General features: G+C 40.1%; 1 protein-coding gene across 1 annotated transcript in view; it reads right to left on the minus strand.

Moving 5' to 3' along the window:
- The window catches only part of znf385a (zinc finger protein 385A), a 103126-nt gene extending 82742 nt beyond the window's left edge, over window positions 1-20384 (minus strand). The window contains exon 1 of the mRNA XM_017708020.2: window positions 19596-20384. Within this exon, the coding sequence (XP_017563509.1) occupies window positions 19596-19605 (10 nt within the window). The 5' untranslated portion in view covers window positions 19606-20384. The remainder of the gene's footprint in view (window positions 1-19595) is intronic.
- Window positions 20385-20804: the final 420 nt, after the last annotated feature.

The following is a 20804-nucleotide window of genomic DNA, read 5'->3' on the forward strand; positions in this document are numbered from 1 at the left end:
ATGAAAACAGGAATTCAAAAAATTTGAATACTGTGGAGAAATCAGCCCAAACTACTGATCCTCAGCAGAAGGAATCGTGACGTCCTCTACAACATTCTGGTAGACTGTTGCGGTGACCTTGGATTTAAGAAAGCAAAGTTTACCAACACCTGCACTAGACATTGCACCCCAAATCATGACTGACTGTGGATATTTCACACTGGACCTCAAGCAGTTTGGGTCCTATTCCTCACCCATCTTCCTCCAAACCTTTGGACCTTGATTCCCAAATGAAAGGCACACTTTACTTTCATTGGAAAAGAGGACCTTAGACCACTGGCCAACGGTCCAGCCCTTCTTCCCCTTGGCCCAGATGAGACGCTTCCTACGTTGGCTCAGGTTCAGAAGTGGCTTGACCCGAGGAACCCGACAGTTGTAGCCCATCTCCCGGACGCACCTGAATGTGGTGGTCTTTGAAGCTGTGACTCCTGCCTCATTCCACTCTTTCTGGATCTCTGCCAGATTCTTGAATCTCTTTTTGATAGTCTGCTGAAGCCCATGGTCATCTCTTTTGCTGGTGCATCTTCTCTTGCCACATTTTGTCCTTCCACTAGACTTTCCACTGATATGCTTGGACACAGCACTCTGTGAATAGTCAGCCTCCTTAGCTATGAACGTTTGTGGCTTACTTTTTGATAACCCATCCTATGGAGGGTATCAATGATGGTCTTCTGGCCAGTTGTTATGTCTGCAGTCTTCCCCATATTGAACCGAACTGAGACAATTGAACCAAACTGAAGCAATGTAATGACACCTGGGGAAACCTGTGCAGGTGCTTTGAGTTTAGCAGATGATTAGTCTTTAAAACATTCATGCCCTGCAAAATTTGGGATGATTTCTCCACAGTATTCTAATTTTTTAAATTCCTGTTTTCATGGGTTTTATGAGCTGGAAGCCCAAATTATGTAAAATAAACAAACAATACTTGAAATCGTTTAAATTTTGGCCCTGAATCTATAATCTATAAAAGTTTAACTTTTTGAATGGAAATTTTTATGGACTTTAATCAACTTTTCCATGATATTCAAAAATTTTGGAATGGGTCTGTGTATATATATATATATATTACTTTATTTGTTTTTTGTAAATATTCACTCATTTTGAATTTGATACCTGCAACACATTCCAAAGAAGTTGGGACAGGAGCAACAAAAGACTGGGAAAGTTGAAGAATGCTCAAAAAACACCTGTTTGGAACATTCCACAGGTGAACGGGTTAATTGGAAACAGGTGAGTGTCATGACTGGGTATAAAGGGAGCATCTCTGAAAGGCTCAATTGTTCACAAACAACATTTCTCAACGTGCAATTGCAAGGAATTTAGGGATTTCATCATCTACAGTCCATAGTATCATCAAAAGATTCTGAATCTGAAGAAATCCTGCAAGTAAGCGGCAAGGCAGAAAGCCAAGATTGAATGCCCAAGCTCATCTGAGATGAACTGACGCAAAGTGGAAAAGTGTCCTGTGGTCTGACAGGTCCACATTTCAAATTGTTTTTGGAAATCATGGACGTCGTGTCCTCCGGGCCAAAGAGGAAAAGGACTTTCCGGATTGTTATCAGCACAAAGTCAAAAAGCCAGCATCTCTGATGGTGTGGGGGTGTGTTAGTGCCCATGGCACGGGTAACTTGCACATCTGTGAAGGCACCATTAATGCTGAAAGGTACATACAGGTTTTGGAGCAAAATATGCTGCCATCAAACCAACGTCTTTTTCAGGGACGTCCTGCTTATTTCAGCAAGACAATGCCAAGCCACATTCTGCACGTGTTACAACAGTGTGGCTTCGTAATAAAAGAGTGCGGGTACTAGACTGGCCTGCCTGCAGTCCAGACCTGTCTCCCATTGAAAATGTGTGGCGCATTATAAAGCGCAAAATACCACAACAGAGACTCCGGACTGTTGAGCAAATGAAGTTGTACATCAAGCAAGAATGGGAAAGAATTCCACCTACAAAGCTTCAATAATTAGTGTCCTCAGTTCCCAAACGCTTATTGAGTGTTGTTAAAAGGAAAGGAGATGTAACACAGTGGTAAACATGCCTCTGTCCCAACTTCTTTGGAACGTGTTGCAAATCATCGTATTGTTTTTATTTATGTTTTACACACTGTCCCAACTTCATTGGAATTGGGGTTGTATATATATATATATATATATATATATATATATATATATATATATATAGAGAGAGAGAGAGAGAGAGAGAGAGAGAGGCATGTGCATGACCCCTAAAGTGTGTGTGCTTGCAACTTTGTTCTAATGTGTTTGACTGTGTGTGTGTGTGTGTGTCCGAAGCAAGAGAACAATTTAAGTGGAAGTGACAGGAGGAGAGAAAAGAGAGGATGAGGTGGAGGCACAGGAGTGAGAGACGGTGCAGGATCTCTCTCCCACAGCTAATCCTCTAATGAAGATGTGTGGCACTGTCTGTGCTGTGATTATTGGGGTGCTGCAAAGCCAAATCACTCCTATCACCCTGCATAGAAAGGTCCACATATAGAAAAATATACAACAGCAAAGGAGCCAGTGCTAAAGCCTTAGACGGAATAAAATAATACACTGGATTTACGAATGTGCACATCATTGATCATTTCCTCATGAATAAAGAATAACACAGATAGACAGACAGACATACAGACAGATAGAAACATTACAAGGATAGCAAGACTAGGACAAACCCTTACTGATGATGTATTATGAAGATGGGAGAAAAAACTACAACTAACAGGAAACTAGCAAACAGCCGACTCCCAAAAATCCACACTAAAGCAGTTGCAGTTCCTCAGAAGCTCCTCCCATATTCAAGATACATAATCAGATGGCGGTTTTCTAGTCTGGATAGAGGGTCCTTTTAAATTAGGGCTGTCAAACTCAACCCGTAAAAGGGCCATATAAAAAAATCTCAACAAAACTGTGGACCAGAGAAAAAAGGGGTTTCTTTCAGTTTTAATTAATGTTGTGCTATAATACAAAAGGCCAGTGTTTATTCAAAAACTTCAACAGTAAATTACAGATACTTGTAGTAGACCTTAAAATATTGCATGGATACTTAAAATATTCAAATGTCCCCAGGTACTCAGTCTTTAAAACCTACCTATCTGCTTGAACTAGGCAACCTGGCATCCTTTCTTTGCTGCAAGCTCATTAAGACCTGGGTTCAGTTTCCGAGCTGCTGACCTGAAGTGTTTATATTGGTTGAACTGCAGTTAAAATGCAGTTAGTGTGTTTATTGATATGACTGGTGTGGAATTGTGTAGAATTGTGTAGAACTGAGGTGTAACTGCTGTCCCATAGACTGTTGCTGGGGTAGGAGAGTCGGAGCACATTACATTGAAGTGCATGTTGGGGACTGTAGTGCAGCGTACTGTGAAACAGGCTAATATTAATAGAAAATAAAAACACTTTTGTAGGCCGGACAGGATTGTGAGGTGGGCCCAATCTGGCCCACAGACCTTGTCTTTGGTGATTTCAAATGATGGCTACATCTGTGCACAGTAGTGGAAAGAACTGTTAAATATGTCTAAACACATCTACTACCATTCAGAGAAATACTCCACCTTGAGAGTAATATATATAGCAGCTAGCCAGATAAATCTATGGAGGAAATCTGGGGTACATTATCCATTCATGCCAAAAGTCATTATACTGATTCATGTGGAAATGATGCACACATTTGAATCTAACAAATTCAATACATTTTTTCCATGCCATTTTCAGAATATGCTACACAATGCTCTGGATTCTTCAAAACAAAATGGAACGCACCTCCCTTCACTGTAAACATTTTCCTCGCCAATTCTGACAGACCCTTTTGTTGAGATCAGTGGAGAACAGTGTGTGTTTGTGGGCTCAAAGCATGTTCTTTCCACCAGCTGCTCTTGTCTCTGCTCCGCAGGGCCGCTTCTCGGCTCCATTTGCTAAGCTAATTTTATGGAAATGGCTTATTCCTTTTTCAAGCATCCGCTTTGTTGCCGTTCATAGTGTATCTCACCAAACGAGTTAACAGCCACAGCCTGCATCTCAATGAGCACGTGGAGAGCATCAAAGAGAGCCGGATGGTCCAGCCCTCGATGAACACCATAAAAGACTGCAGTCAGAGAGGGGAAATGCCCATTACAGCAGTTCACTAAACTCTAGTCTGTGTGCCTCTGAACAGGGAACACACAAGGGACCAGCTCTACAAAACAGAGAGGATTCAAAAACTTTTACGCTTTTGCTCCATTAACACTTAGTCATGACATGATTTAATAAAGGTCACTGATCATAATGAGTGAAATATTCAAAGGTTAGCTGCTAATACAATACACACACAATGACGATGCCTCAGCACAATGGCTGAAACACTGTCTAATATGTCCAAACATGCCTAAGGGCATTTAAAGGAACACTCAACCTATTCTTGGTGTGTGGTATCTGTAACCGATTAACATAGAGGAGTAATTTTGACGTTTTTCCCATATCTAGTAAAAGAAAAAAGGCAGCAAAACCTACATTTGAAGGAAATTGCATAGCAGATGTGACAGACAAGAGCAAAACTATTGGCATACTCTATTATTCAGAGGCATAAATGTATGTGTGTATATATATATATATATATATATATATATATATATATATGCACACACATATATATAAGTAAACTAGATAAGCATTATGCAGGTGACAATGCAGTGGTGCATGTCAAGTCCAGTAAATAACTCAAGTGACTAAACACTAAGAGGTAACATGTTAATAATTACTATCAAATCGATAAGTATGATTTGTGCCACTTAAACTCTTAAACTTACATCTTAAAACAAACAAGTTACAGCCAAGTCCTCCCAATGAATGCGGTTCCTAAAGCAGTCACTGACCTTATGCTCCCCTTCATATACACATAACGTATGTACAATATATATGATGTGCTTTAAAATATGTAAGCTAAATATATTTAACTAACATTATTTAATATTTAAATGCATAATATTGTATGCATATATGTCAATATGTTAAAATATATACACAAAATACATATAATAATGTCCTTTATCAAAGTGTGGACACTATAAATATGCAAATATACATACTATATTTGGTTAGCTAATTTTTGGTTAAATCTTTGTTTTCTTTGTGCTGATAAATGAATTATTTGTACTTAATGGCTGTTTTGACTGGAAATTGAATTAATGTAAGGATGGTTTTTACACAGTATTATACAGACACTGATTAGGTTAAAATGCTGAAGGATTCCTTTAAACTGCAGCGACTGGAATAATTGTGGTGCACCACTGCACCCGGCTGGCCCTGTCAGCCTGGAGTACCTCTGCCTCCTCCTACACACATGCACGCCGCCCTCTGGGCTTGGACAGGTCTAAGCACAACCTCTCACATCCTCTGCCTTCAGTCAGGAGTGTGTGGGGGGATGGTGTGTCGGGGGACAGGTGTGCATACCAGACGCTCGAAACAGGTCCACCACGCTGATGCTGAAAAGTTACCTGCCAGCCAGCAACTTTTCCAGCCCTGTTCCCAAAGTGCTTAATGTTAATACACACTGTCAACATCAGCAGCCACGCAACGCTAACACAACGCCATTCAGAAGCAGGTCTAAACCCAGCCCGCATAACTCTCTCATTACTACTCCTGCCCTCCAAACGCCCGGGAAATTAACACCATGCGTTCTTAAACGCCATACAATACAGTCAAAGGGCATCTCTGAGTTATTAACACAGTATTAGCCGGTTGCTGGCTGGAGCTCAGTGTGGATAAGCAACAGTTGCTGTGCAAAAATGCATAGATGCATCATGATGAATCAGTCTGATTCAACTGCATTTTGGAAATGTTATAATCGACTGTCATTGGCTATAATAATATTCAATATTATTATTAAATATGCATATATTTTTGGCCAGAACAAATATTTCAATCTATTGTCAAACATATTTATCCAAAAAAGATGCTTTGTTATAATGTCTACATTCCACTACTAGATACTGTTTTGTTTGGTAAATAATTATGAACCACCAAAATCAACAAAGATGTTATATAGCTGAATAACGGTGAAATACAAGATTTAACAATGCTAATTTACTTGAATTGTAAAAGTTAAGATTCTATGATGCATTCAACCAAATCTTACAAAACCCTGATCATAGAAGTCAGAAATTTACACTCTCTGTAGTTACAGTAGCGACCCATGATTACTTTATAAATGTAAAAATTTAAATGATAAAACAGTAAAAAATAAAAATCCCTCTACATTAATTCTACTTTCTGTTAGCACCCTCATACATATTCTAGTAGTGAGTTAGCGCAAAGCTTATGGCAATCCGTATTTACATATACTGGCCACTTTAAATTAAATACATACATTTGAAGCTTGGAAACATTCCACATATTTTACCTTGTATGTTGATGGTTTACAGTGACTTTTTCAGTAAAGAGTTCAGGCATAGACCTGCCACTGTTTCCCATTCCTAACAACTGATTGAAGCCTGTTTAGATTACAGTTTGTACTTCAGTCACTGATGTATGTAGCGCCTCCAGATTGATGCTTTTTCTTAGGCCCTAGAAATTGTTAATCAAAATGTGATTGGTTAATTCTACTGATACTTCCACACTACATCAGTGGTTAATGTGACAAAATTAGGCCTCCTAACAATTTCATGAAGTTCTAACCAAAGGGAGAGCTTGCTTGGCTGTATCTACCTAGACACACCAAAAAAAAAAAAAACAGATTTTCCACTGAGTTTCAAAATGTTTGTTTTATTTTTGTTTCCAACCCAAATGTAATGATTAATAAGAATGTTAATATACAATATTACTTAAATTTCAATATTTTAAAAGAGTTTAAATATAAGTGTGATCATATTAAATAAAAATGAACTAAAATTACAGACTAGATCCATTTCTTTTTTATTTCACAGAAATCATCAGGCCGAGAAGGTTCCTCTCTGAGTAGCTGGTTACTCCAGTTACATTTTCATACTCTAAGTATGCTTCCGAATCATACCAAAGTAATTAAATATAGCTGCTGTGAAGTTTGAGATTTCAAGAAATCACTGAATTGTTTCCTAAAAGCTCATAACCGTATCTAATGAAATTGATTAACTGAACCGTTGTGGTAGCTGGTTGGTTTTATCATGCTGAGTTTGGTCATTGCTGCCCTCAGTGTGACATGAGATATAGCCAGATCATAACAATAACTGAAACAGTAATAGAGGGGACAACGTGGACACAAAAGCACAGAAACAAACAGAGAGACACACCAGCTCTCTCTCTCTCATTAAAAGTATATGTGGCCCTGTTGAGTGTTGTCTCTCTGGCTAGAATGAGTCAGAATTTGGGTATATTCGGAATACTGTGGGCTTAAAGGGACATTTCCCTGCCTTCTCTGCTCAGAACTACTGCATATCTACCACTCTTCTTCCTCCCCTTCCTTACCCTTTCTCCATTGTTCCATGGCCCTGTGCTCTAACCTTGCACGGTTTCAAGGAGAATTGATTTTTCCCCGTTTTACTGTGAAACCTTATCTTAATGACAGAACGACATATTGGAATTCCAATTGTCGTCGGAGAAAACATATATCCTCAGCAAATTTACTTTTTTATGAGGATGTGATCCATTCTTGTACTCTCTCACTTCTCTCTCTCTCTCTCTCTCTCTCTCTCTTCTGTCACAGCTGATCCAATCCTTCTGACTTTTCAGCTGTTTGATCTGAGAATAGAGATAAATGTATCAGCTGTTTGCTGACAGATGTCGGTATTTATCTTCCATCTGCATTGGCACATTTCAGAAAGATCCTCTCAGTCATTCACAAGGTCGGGCTGGCCATACCGCCACTACGTCACGAGTACTGATCAGAATGAGAAGTTTGTACATGTAAGAAATTTGTTTTTTCAGTTGCATAGTAGATGTAATGTAAATTACCACCAACAGAATTTCATTCATTGTGTAGTCACTGCCAATAGAATTTTACAACTGTATATTCACCGCCAATGATTTTTACCACTGTATAGTCATTGACAACAGAATTTGAAAATTAAACGGCCACCGATAATTTTACTATTGCACAGTCACTAAAAACAGAAAATTATAATTCTTCAATTGACTGACAACAGAAATTGACATTGTGCTGTGACTGACAGAAGAAATGTACTATTGTGAAGTCACATGGATCGCTATACTTGAATCTTACCACCCATCTACACTGTCTCACACACGCACACACACACACACACACACCTGTACAGAAACAGTACGCAAAGCACTGTGAAAAGACTTTCCCACTTTACTGGGAAAAACACGATTGATGCAATGTGGCAGTATCACAAACCGCACTAATGTGCATTAATTATTCATGAGTCTCATATCATGGGTACAGCAACTTTTTCAAAGTGTGGTTGTTTTAATCCTTATAAAAACCGAAGTCCTCACCTGCAGCGAGGAGTTGAAAAAGCTGTTGTTCTGGGTGTAACGGGTCAACATTTTCTCTGTACATTTCCTGGTATGATCCACTTGTTTACTGAGTTATTCTATATGAAAGATTGAAAAGCAAACAAGTACCTTCTTTCCTGATCTTGTACATAAACAGTATCCCACATTCAATGTACTTGTGTGTGCGTGTGTACATACACAGACTGTGTCGCACTCCTGCAGTAAATGCACTGTGTGATATGATCCCACTGAGGAAGCAGCTCTTTGCCTGAAAGAGCTGCTCTATTAGACACCTGGCACCCTTACACACACTACACTTAAAGCATTAGAGGTCTCACGCTGGCAGACCAGACACGATACCCAGCCTGTGTGTGCGTGTGTGTGTGTGTTTGTGTTTGTACTTTTTCAGGACAAAAATGTCCTGTCTATGTAGGACAATCTGAAATAACAGTGCTTACCCAAAAAGACAAACAAAATGTTTTTCTTTACAAGTTATTACAGTTTTTTTTAAACCATTTATCTTTTTTTCTAACTGAAAGCTACATTTTTCTGGTCACTGAGGTTGGGATTACAGTTTAGCTCACGGTTAGATTAAGAAAATTCTTAATACATGATGATTCAAAAAGACCCATCTGATTCAAAATGATTCATTTCACTTAGAAGTCATTACAGAATGCAATAAAATGTAAATGGTTTAAGTGAGCATAAAGTTTATGTAATTTCACAAGTGCTCAATATGGCCTCTTCCAGCTGTACAGACAACATCAATGCGATTGTCTAATTCATCCAATACTCGACTGAGCATGTCGGGAGTTGCTGTACTCATGGCTCTTTCGGTGCGATTTCGGAGATCATCCAGTGTTGTGGAACCAACGACGAGTGCTCTGAGCTGTTGGGGGTTCACTGTCGACGAAAATCACGTTGCACAGTTATGTCACCATCTCCTTGCAGACTGAAGGGAGCCATCTTCTGGTGACAATCAGAACCTCTATGACCCCCTCTTTCAATTGGTATGTGATTGGTTCCTAGGCGCCTCACGGTTGAAAACTTGGAGCACTTGGAAATTTAATTAATCTTTTTGAATCACACTCTATAATACAAATAGCAAGATTTGTTAAATTCACCAACACAGCAGATTTCATTTTATGCAGCACTGGTTAGCCAAATCAGATCACTGATGATAGCAACCCTTAATAACAGGCTGCGGTGAAATAAAATGTTTTTTTTTCACTTGAAAATTTACCATTTTGGAGACACAAGGTTATCTTCTGACAATGACAACATATTGGTGCTTAAACACATATAATAGATATTCAAAAAATAACATCCTGACATATAACAAGAAGTAGGTTAGTATGTGTGTTTGCATGTGTGTGCAGGTGAAAATACTGTGCAGACGGCTGTATCTACCAGCACTGCATTATGACAAGCACTTCCAGCTTCACACAGTGTGTGATACATTCCTTCTCCCAGAGCTCCACTTACAGCCAATTCATTAGTGTCTGTTACACACACTATTGACAGACTCCCAACACCCAGACAGACAGTCAGTCGGTCCAGCTTACTGCAGTGGTAAGGACTGCGGGGCAGGGGGGGTGGTGGTTGTGGACTTGAACTTAAAAAGTTCGGTTCTATTGACAGAGAGTGGAATTCAATTCCACTGACATTTACTGACATTTAGACACGTATTACTGTTCTGAAAATTCCACAGAAGTACTGTTGTTGCCAGTGTCAGTGGTGTGTTTTGCTGTTAAATGGTACTTCAGACTCAGAATGTATCACACCATGCTGACATTATATGGTGAAACTTTCATGCAACTTCATTTGCTTGAAACCTACATGAAACTAAAGTGAACCTAAATTGCATAACGTAAAGCAGCCTGCAACTAACCTGAAACTCAGCTGCAGCTCGATGAAACTAGTTTCATGAACAAACAAAATGCCAATAGGGTGTCAAGCGATCATGACCTGAGTTTCTTTAAAGTTTCTGTAACCAGCTGGATTAGCTAGCAAGCTAATGGTAACAGCTGTTTAAACAGCTGCTCGTGCCACCATTTATTCTTCTTTAGCCTGATGTTAATGTGATTTATGTAGCTAGATTTTCTTGTCTCTTGACACGCCATAATTATACACAAAGCTCAGACTCCTTTGGAATGAAAATTATCACTGAAAGAGAAGACATATTCAGTCCAAGAAAAACTTGTTGTGTTTCTAGGACTGGATGAGCAAGACATCACGTAAGCTATAAGTGTAATGGTTACTTAAACTTTGGCAATGAAGAAGAGAGTGGCAATGATACAGGGATGATAAAATGCTGAAGATATACAAATTACACCTCATGGACAACATTATAGCAAGATTTATAGGGTGTATCAATTTTTTTTTTATTATTTTGTAATAATTTTTTTTTAATTACTGACATGGAAGTTACAAGTTACATGGAAATCATGTTGCAGGCAACTCACTGCACACATGAGTTTCACCATATAAGCCAATCTTAGAGTTATATGTGAGCAAGAGAGTGTTGCAGTTGCATGCAACCATGTGTGAGAAGCTGGGCTTTAGCCTGCACTACTACAGATGGCTTAAAGAGTCAAAACAGAAAATTAAGCAAACAGCATTTTAAAAATTTTAAAACTGCCCAATATAAACCCATTTAGGCTGCTATTGGGCTTTTTCTCTTGTTTTTTATTTTTTAATCACTGTATTTCCTCATGTCCTTTGAGCACACAGGTCAATTATAGAACTCAAACATGTAGTTTTCGCTTAACCATTTAGCTGACCGTAATATCAGGTTATATCGAAGAGAATGACAGTGCTGTGGCTGCCCTGCTGCAATTTATCCAACCCCAAAACAGGAGCTTAACGCCAGCCCTGGGTGAACTGCCTGCAAAACCAAGTCAACATGTATGAATAAGTGCACAAAAACAGACTTATTATGCAGACAAAGAAAAAAAGACAGCTAACATTTCTCCATAGGCCTAACAAAGCCATCTGGAGAAGCTGGAGAAGTTATATATACACAAATAACCCTGATTGTTTAGCATAACTGGGCCACTTAATGTCAGAAATGACAGCACACGCCAGCTCCTCTAATACAAATGTAAAGGTAAGGAGATTTTCTTCTAACATAAACGTGTAACACGAACAAGGTTTTTTGAGTTTTGTACCGCTGAACATTAGGAACAGTACAAATGTAAAGATATGGTACATTTGTGTTGAGGCTGAGTTCACACTAAAACCCTGTCAGGCAGTGAGCATGGCAGAGTTTAGGGAGTTTTAGTGAGCACAGTTCATAATTGCTGCGCCTCTCCAATACAAGCACATGGGGAGGAATGGAGAGATGAGAGAGGGAAAAAAAAAACAGAGAAAACTGCTGAGATTTTTGAACAAACACATTTTTGTTTCTTGCTTGTTCAACCTCTGGGGACAGGTGAGTAGACATTATACAGAGAGAGAGAGAGAGAGAGAGAGAGAGAGAGAGAGAGAGAGAGAGAGAGAGAGAGAGAGAGAGGGAGAGAGAGAGAGCGAGGGAGAGAGAGGGAGAAAAAGAAGAAGAGACGTAAGCAAAAAAAGAGAAAGGTAATGAGAGAGAGAGATATACAGGAAGAGGGGAAAAGAGAGAGAAGGAGAGAGACAGAAAGAAAGGACAATACAGAGAAAAAAATTAGAGGTTATGAGGGAAAGACACCCAGGAAGTGGGCGAGAGAGAGAGAGAGAGAGAGAGAGAGAGAGAGAGAGAGAGAGAGCGAGCGAGAGAGAAAAGAGAGAAAGAAGAAGAGATGGGAGAGATAAGAGAGAAAAAGAAGAGATGGGAGTTTGAAAAGAGAGAAGTGGGGTGAGAGAGAGAGAGAGAGAGAGAGAGACAGAGAGAAGGGAAAAGAAAGAGAAAGAAATAGGTTATGAAAGAGAGCCACAGGGAATGGGGAGAGACAGAAGGAATGAGAAAGTGAGAGAGATACAGAGAGAGAAAGGTTAAGAGAGAGACACTGAGTGGGAGAGAAAGAGAATGAGAGAGAGTGAGAAGGAATGAAAGAGAGAGAGAGATACATACAGATAGAGCAAGAAAGCAGAGAGGTGTGATAGATAGCTGAGCAGACAGGCAGCAGGAGAAATGGAGGCATTATAGAGACAGATGTGCCTGCAATGAACATAAAATCCCAGAGACAAACAGACAGAGAGACAGCCAACACATCAGATGACCCTGGGCGCTGCGCCTAAACGCCACAAACGATGAAGGGTCTCTCCAGAGCAGACAGACATAGAAGCTGACTACATATTTAAAATACTGGAGGTGTTCAATCACTGTAACCATCAGATCATCTCACTGAGCCAGCCCTCCACGCACAGCACACTGCAGGCCGCAGGTATGTACAGTTGTAACTTCGTACCTTAAAGCCACAGTTCACAAAATGTGAACAAAAAAAGCAGTTTCCCACCCCAAATGCTCGATCAGCCCAGGCATGTGTAGATAGATTCCTTCTTACTGTGAAGCTAATGTAGCTAATGTAGTTAGATAATAGAAGCTTATATCTCAAGACCTGGTGCATTTTGGAAACTAACCAGGGGCTTCTGTGCGAATACATTACTGGGAAGGTTGAATAAGTGTCTGTTGTTTTTTGCAGTCAGCTTTCGGTTTTTGCTAATGGAAAATGTCACAGGACTGCATCTGGGCTATTTTAGAATTTGGGGAAACAATAAGTCCTATAAGCTCAACTAATAGACTTTTGAAAAGACAATTAAATTGTTAGTCACAGTTATTTATATGGCAATTAATCTTCAGCTAAATTTGTATGCTTGTGACAGGCCTAGCATCACTTTAAATATGTGATGATTTTGGCATGCAGTCTGCTCAGTGTTCATTGCTGGATTCTGTTACTTATTAGATACATACGTATTGTAGCTGCAGTTCAAAACTAAAGTCTAAACTAGTCAAAAATAATTTAACAATAATAATCATATTAACTGTTTTATATATAGCACTTTTCATGCCAGTGGCAGCTCAAAGTGGTTTATGGACAGGTAATTAAGATTAACACTAATACAAAAAAATTATTAATTAAAAAATATTATTAAAGTATTAATTTAGAAAAATTTAAGAAAATGACAGAGATCAAAATACAAAATAAATACCATGAGATGTAGTTGTAATTAAACACTAAGTTAAAGCGATATGTTTTGAGATGCTTCTTAGAAGTGTGCACTGAGCTCGACTGTCTAACAAAAGGTGTTCCACAGGTTAGGAGCATAATAACTGAACGAGTCTCTCCATGTTTTCTGGATATTACAGAAGGTATTTGTAGAAGGCCACTATCTGCAGATCCAAGATCACATGCTTAAACATAGACAGACACTCTGTGATGCAAGCGGATGCTTTGAGGTCATTTGGAGCCTTAAAAACTAGTAGCAGAACTTACAGGTTACAGGCAGCCAAAGCAGTTATTAAGAGTGATCGGATATATCTTTTCTGTTTTTGTTAGGATGCTGATGCATTTTGTACATGTTGGATTGTTTTCTTAGGAAGTCCAGTAAGAAAAGCATTACAGTAATCAACTCTGCTTGTAACAAATGCATGAACAAGTTTCTCTGCATCACTCTTGTCTTAGCTGATCCACTACATTTGGGGTAAGGGGAGCCATCACTTCATGACCCCTTTCTTTCTCTCTCTGCCTGTCTCAGTCTGGTGTGTGTACATCTGTGTGTGTTTGATGCAGGGGCAAAATTTTTGGCTCACGTTTACAATGGAAAGCCCACAGCAGTCAGTGGCACTGGTGGTGGAGGCGCTGCTCAGGTTACTGAGTGGTCCCCGTGCACTCGGCCAGACCGCTCTCTGTTTCAACCCTACTGATGACAACAGTGAGGGAGAGCAACACGCCATGACTCCACAACTAGCCTATGTGTATGTATGCGTGAGAGGGAGAGAGAGCATCTTGCTTGTTTTAATTCTTCAATAATGCAAATGTACATTTTAATAAAGCAAATACTGAATTGATTTCAACTGGTTTGCCTTTAATGAGATTTTAATGAGCTTGCTATTCGTTTTTCAGATCTGTGATGCAGTTTTATAGGTGAATTTTTAGGTGAATAACGTGAGGTGGGTAAATGAACTTGTGCTGTATCTGAATGCTGCTGCTACACCATCGGGCAGAAGGAAAATACAAAAACTGGTGCATCCCTGAGAGACAAACAGACAGATAGACAGACAGGCAACAAGAAAGAATGCAATAACCAGTATCCTAGAGTCCTCACCTCATTTCAGTCCCATTACTACCTTCATTACCATTAACCAGGATAAATACTTCACCCTGCTTATTTTCATAGAGAGAAAAGAAAGAAAAAAAAGTAACGAGAGAGAGAGAGAGAGAGAGAGGAGTAAGAGAGTGAGTGAGTGTAAAAAAGAGGGGAGAGGAAAAAGAAATGCAGAAACAGACAGAGCGCGAAAAAAGATTTAAAAAGTGACGAAAGAAAAAGAAAATTAGTAAGGAAAAGGCAGAAAACCAAGAGAGTCAGACAGGGAGAGAGAAAAATACAGAAAAAAGCAGAGAGAAGAAAAAAGAAAGGTTGAGAGAAAGAGAAAGAAAATAGAGTAGGATAGATATATATAAGAGATAAACAGAACACAAGAGAAAGAGAACTAGGGAGAAAGATAACAAGAGACAGAGTGGGAGAAACAGAAAATAGTCATAGGTTAAAAGAAAAACAGAAAGAAAGAGAAAGGACTAGAGAAAAAGTAAAAGAAAGAGAAAGGGAACAAGAAAGCAAAAGAGAGGGAGAAATAAAAAAGGATGGACAAAGTGAATGAAAGAAAGACAAAGACAGAGGGAGAGTAAGAGGCATGGAGAGGGGAGAGAGAGAGGGGAGAGAGAGAGAGAGAGAGAGAGAGAGAGAGAAGGGATAGATAAAATAGGAAGAAAGAGAGAGAGAGATAAAGTAATAATGAGTTATGAAGGAAAATCTGAGCGAGGCGGAGAATTTGTTGAAGGTCATTGAAAGTACACGAGCACAGCGCATATTAAAGACATCAACACTCAGGATGTGAAACGGTGAAATGTTTGAGCGTTTCAGTGTAATACGCAGCGCATTGTTAGACAGTGTTGTGGTGAGATGGTCTGTATTTAGCAGAGTGTGAAGCAGCTCAGAGCGGAGGGGATGTGACTGCGTCGGCATTCTAAAGGTCATCACAATGACAAGAGCCTCTGAGGAAATATCAATGTGCCAAATCATCAAGCAAATAGCAGAACATAACTCACAAAGGCAGAGAGCCAGAGACGAGCGGCTCAGATAAGGAAACTCACCCCGTCTGATACGCAACAGACACAGATTGCGTCTCGGTTGGCTTTTTTTCCTGCACAGGCACGCAAACTTTAAAGCATTAAATGTGCATGCGTCTTTAAAAACATGAGATCACCCCAGCGCTGGGAGCCATATGACCTTTCTGCTGCAACATGAAAATTCCATGAACAAACAGGACCTTCAGTAACTATTGCCAATGCAATAGACTCATAAGCAGTATGTATGCATAACAGATAAATGCACTGTATGGAACTAGAGTAAAATAAAGGGAAACAAAAAGGCCTGTCACTATTATTTAAAACAGATTTGCATGCAACAGCTATTCTTTGTTATCACTGCAATGGATTTATGTACAATAGATTAAAACAGAGTGTATTTATAAGAAAATTTAATCTATGCAACAGATAAATACAGCGTCAAAAATCCGCTAAACAAATGCACTAGAGTAAATGAAGTGTGCATTTACCAGCAAACTACAAATATAGCCCCTTTGCTAACTATTATCTGTGCAACAGATTTCATGCAAATTGGCAATTCACAAATCATGTATGCAACAGACGTATGCACAGTATGTATACACAATAAATATACTGCATAGTCCAACACAAATGCACCAAAGGCAATTAGTGTTTCACAGCTTTTAATTATGGATATGCAAGCATGACTAAACATAAGTTATTTAATTTAAGAGGCCTTCCAAGCTGATTGGGACCCTCCTGTGCAGCTAAGGACTCTTTCTGGACTATAAGACCTCCCAGGCTAGACACTTGAGCTATGCTACACAGCAACTAAAAAGCTGCCTGTTCTAGCCGCCTGAGCAATGCTACACCACAGCAACAAGGTTTCTCAACCTTTCCCTGCAGCTATGGACTCTTTCTGGGCTAGCTAATTGACTGTATATCAGCAATGTTCAGAACCTTACATCACCTGTAGGTTTTGAAATATTTCTTAAAACTGTGGATTTTTTTTTCATTGTTAATGTGTTTTATTTAACATGTGTTTATTTAATGTAATTAAATGACAATTAATGTAATCATGACAACTGGACCAAGGTTGCCCTGCAATGGACTGGCGACCTGTCCAGGGTGTATCCTGCCTTCCGCCCGAAGACTGCTGGGATAGGCTCCAGCACCCCCCCGCGACCCTGACGGAGAAGCGGCTTGGAAAATGGATGGATGGATGGACCAAGGTTTACAAATCTCATACTGAAAATTAAGCAGGTTTTTCTTTTCCTATAAAGTTATACAGAGCCCTATTGATGACATCCTGTATAAATAAATATAATGCATGGCCATGACTTAGTAAGGCATGGGAACAAGATAATTAAGTCAAGGGAACAAGATTCTAATGCATGGCCATGACTTAGTAAGGCATGATCCTATTCCCATGCCTTACTAAGTGGTGTCCACAACTTAATTAAAAAGGCCACACACTAATTTTGCTTATATGGGATTTCACCAGCAGGGATTCATACAGGTACCATTTTGGACATACAGCCCCCCCCCCCCCCCCCCCCCCCAACAAACACACAACAGTGATGATGTGCAATGTAAAGAATTGACTAAAATACCATATAACCTCATTTGCTGATTATTATGTATATTGTAGTTTTGCAATAGGCACATGACAATATACAACAAGTATATGTAATAGATACAGTGCACAGAACAAACTAAAAGAAAAATGCACTGGAGTAAATGGAGGTGTGAGACGTAGCGCTGAGTGATTAGTCTGGAGGAGAACAGCTGTTATTAGAGGGTTAATGATGCCATTAACACCTCTCTCTAGTCACTACCATCACCTCTCCTGATGTGTGGAGTGGAACTGCACATGGCTGTGTGTTAAATGAGCCTGAAATCAGCATCTCTCTAGCACACCCTCAGAAATCTCTGAAAGGTGAATGCTTTAGACTACACAGTGAAAACACAACGAGCAACGACTCTAGTTCCTGCATGTTTTGACAATGGCTGGACTTAGACAGAACACGTTACGCATCAGAGAAAGCCATCCACAGATTCCAGGCCAACACATACACATACATAAACATGGCGCCTGGGCCAGCCATTACAGAGCAAACTGTCCTACTGTTTTACTGCAAGTGAAACAGAAGCCTTCGTTAAATGTATAATAATCTCTGTCTCACATGTACACATGCACACAGGCTCCACGTCGCATGCCCTATAATCATTATGCTCAGCCCCTTAGAAAAACATGCCCTGAAGTAAAAGCCGGTGAGCAAAGTAGCAGCTTCGCTTCTGAATTAGCCCAGGCATGCGTTAAACAATGCAGCCTGAACCGGTGAATACACACACAGGCCCGTACAACAACACACTGAAGAAGTGTGCATTCACACAGGATCACATGAACATGCTCAGAACACACTACAAAGAAAGAGTTAAAACACACAAACAAATTAGGTGTAGATTAGGTGTAGAGGAAGCAAAACAATCTGCCTCACTTCGTAAGGAAAAAGCTTAGCCTTACATATTTCCCGAAAAAGAGAACTGGTTAAAGATGCGGTAGCTTTAGCTAAGATGTTGGTCATTGGCGCAGAATGAGTTCAATTATAATTTATGTAATTTAGGTATTATTTATGGTATAGGTTACATGTTGTAGTGGCAATAGTCTCACCAATTTCAGTGCAAGCATATTCCTGATTGACAAGGCTTTATTCTGCTCATGAACACACAATGAATTCTGTTGTTGTAGTGCAGAGTTTCTGCAGAGAGGTTATCAGCAGCAGCTCTACTCTGAAGCTGCAGGCTGGAGCCTCCAAGCGGTGAAGAAACTCCACCAAAACACTGCCTTCAACCTTGAGGATCAGCCACTGGACACTACCTGTGCATATAATATTGTGTGTGTGTGTGTGTGTGTGTGTGTGTGTGTGTGTGTGTGTGTGTGTGTGTGTGTGTGTAATGGGTTTGTATTTATGATATATATCATAAATGCAAACCTATGCCTTTATATACAGATTTATTTTTAATATGAATTTAATTGAATAAGTAGTATTCATATATGGATCCCTTCATAGAACCTTACATATTACCATACATTAATATAATATACATTATATATATATATATATATATATATATATATATATATATATATATATATAGTGATAAGGAGCTATATGATAAATCATTACAGTATCGCATATTTCAGACACTTTCTTACAGTAAATTATCATATATAGACTTATATAGTATTTTTTTCAAACATAGTTTACATTACAGTAACACATAACTTACAATATGTTAAGGGGCTTTATCATTTATAGACCCTTATCTTACAGTAACACATCATATGTGGATACCTTATATTATCACATATAGACCCTTACCTAATAGTAGCATATGATATAAACACATACTGGTGATTGAAACTTCAGCACATCAATAGCATAGTCCTCTATGGTGCAGAAGTATGATATAATTACATTTCTGAAAAACATTTCTTCAAATTCACTTCATGTTTAACCTGTTTGCAATAGCGACTGAACACCACATCATGAACTATTAACAAACTTAAGTCCATCTCTGTGGCGTTTTAAGCAGAGAAACAGGAACATAGCCAATGTGGCCAGTCTGGCCAGGGGTAAAACAACTCCCAGAGCCAGCCACTGAGTGCCAGCACTGTGACCTTTACTGCCAGGACGCATTCGCCCTAAAGAAAACAGCACGGGGGCCATGCTCTCTACCACCCCCGTCACACACTCTACAGTCATTTATTCGGACAGCAAAGGAATGCATGTGATGGAGAGATACAGCACCTACAGCCCTATGTGAAGTTCTATGTGAGAGAGCCACTTCAGCCTGCGAGGAAAATTGTTGGAAATGAATAAAAGAAACTTACCCAAAATCATCCTGACAAAGTTGTTTTTCTTGCTGCTGGACAAGAAAACAGCACAGCTTCTCCTCTACGGTGCTCCTGGAACCGAATTCTTCTCTGTGCTCCTCTTCTGCTCTCCCCCCAAAAAAACAGAAGCAAGTCAAGCAGCCGGCACTATCTGAGCGACAGCATAGCTGTAGTCCATTGTGCGTCCCTTGCAACTGCTCTCACCAGGTGAAACGCGGTATTCTTTGGAGTAAGGAAGGGGAGCCGGGGGGAAAGGGGGGCCACAGGTCTTCTGCTCCACTCAGGTGAGACTGAGGGCAGTTAGAGGGGGGAGGGGTTCCTTTTTGAAGGGGGCAGAAGGCGGGAGAAGAAACAGCAGACCTCCGGTCAGTGAGTGATTTCCATCGACTGGAGATAAAGCAGGACGGGCAACACGCCTCCAAAGCCAAGCTGATGAGCTATTTCCCTTCAACGGCACCATTCATCAGAGAGCGTGCACAAAAATGCCTCAGTAACACTGTCAAGCCGGTGCCTGCTCTGCTCTACTCTCTGCTCAGTGCTCTCTCTCTCTCTCTCTCTCTCTCTCTCGCTCTCTCACTCACTCTCTGTCTCTCCCACCATGTCTCTCCCTCTAGTGCGCTCTCTCTCTCTCTCTCTCTCTCTCTCTCTCTTTTTCCCTCCCTCCTCGTTTTTTGGGGTTGGGTATAACCTAAAGGCACCTTACATGCCTGCACCCTGATTGGTAGCAGTTGCATCCAATCAGGAAAGCAGCAGTCGCTTGTCATTCCGCAGAGTGGGAAAGCATGCAGCATTGGACCCAGAATGCCATGGTCCCATGCTCTCTCTCTCTCCTTTAGTGCTCTCTTTCTTCATCTCTTCTTCTGTCCCCATTTCTCCTTTCTCTCTCCTTCTCTCCCCCTCTCCCCTTTTTCCTCTCTCTCCCCTTCCCCCTCTTCTCATCTCTCTCTCTCTCCCTCTCTGCCTTCACCCATTTCTCCTTCTCTCTGTGTCGTTATCTCTCCCTTTCCCCCTTTTCTCATCTCTCTCTCTCTCTCTCTCCCCCTTCACCCATTTCTCCTTCTCTCTGTCTTTATCTCTCCCTCTCTCCCTTTCCCCCTTTTCTCATCTCTCTCTCTCTCTCTCCCCCCTTCACCCATTTCTCCTCCTCTCTGTCTGTCTTTATCTCTCCCTCTCTCTCCCTCTCCCCTTCTCTCCCTTTCCCTCTCT

Source organism: Pygocentrus nattereri, chromosome 9 (genome assembly GCF_015220715.1).
Source record: "Pygocentrus nattereri isolate fPygNat1 chromosome 9, fPygNat1.pri, whole genome shotgun sequence".
Lineage (NCBI taxonomy): Eukaryota > Metazoa > Chordata > Actinopteri > Characiformes > Serrasalmidae > Pygocentrus > Pygocentrus nattereri.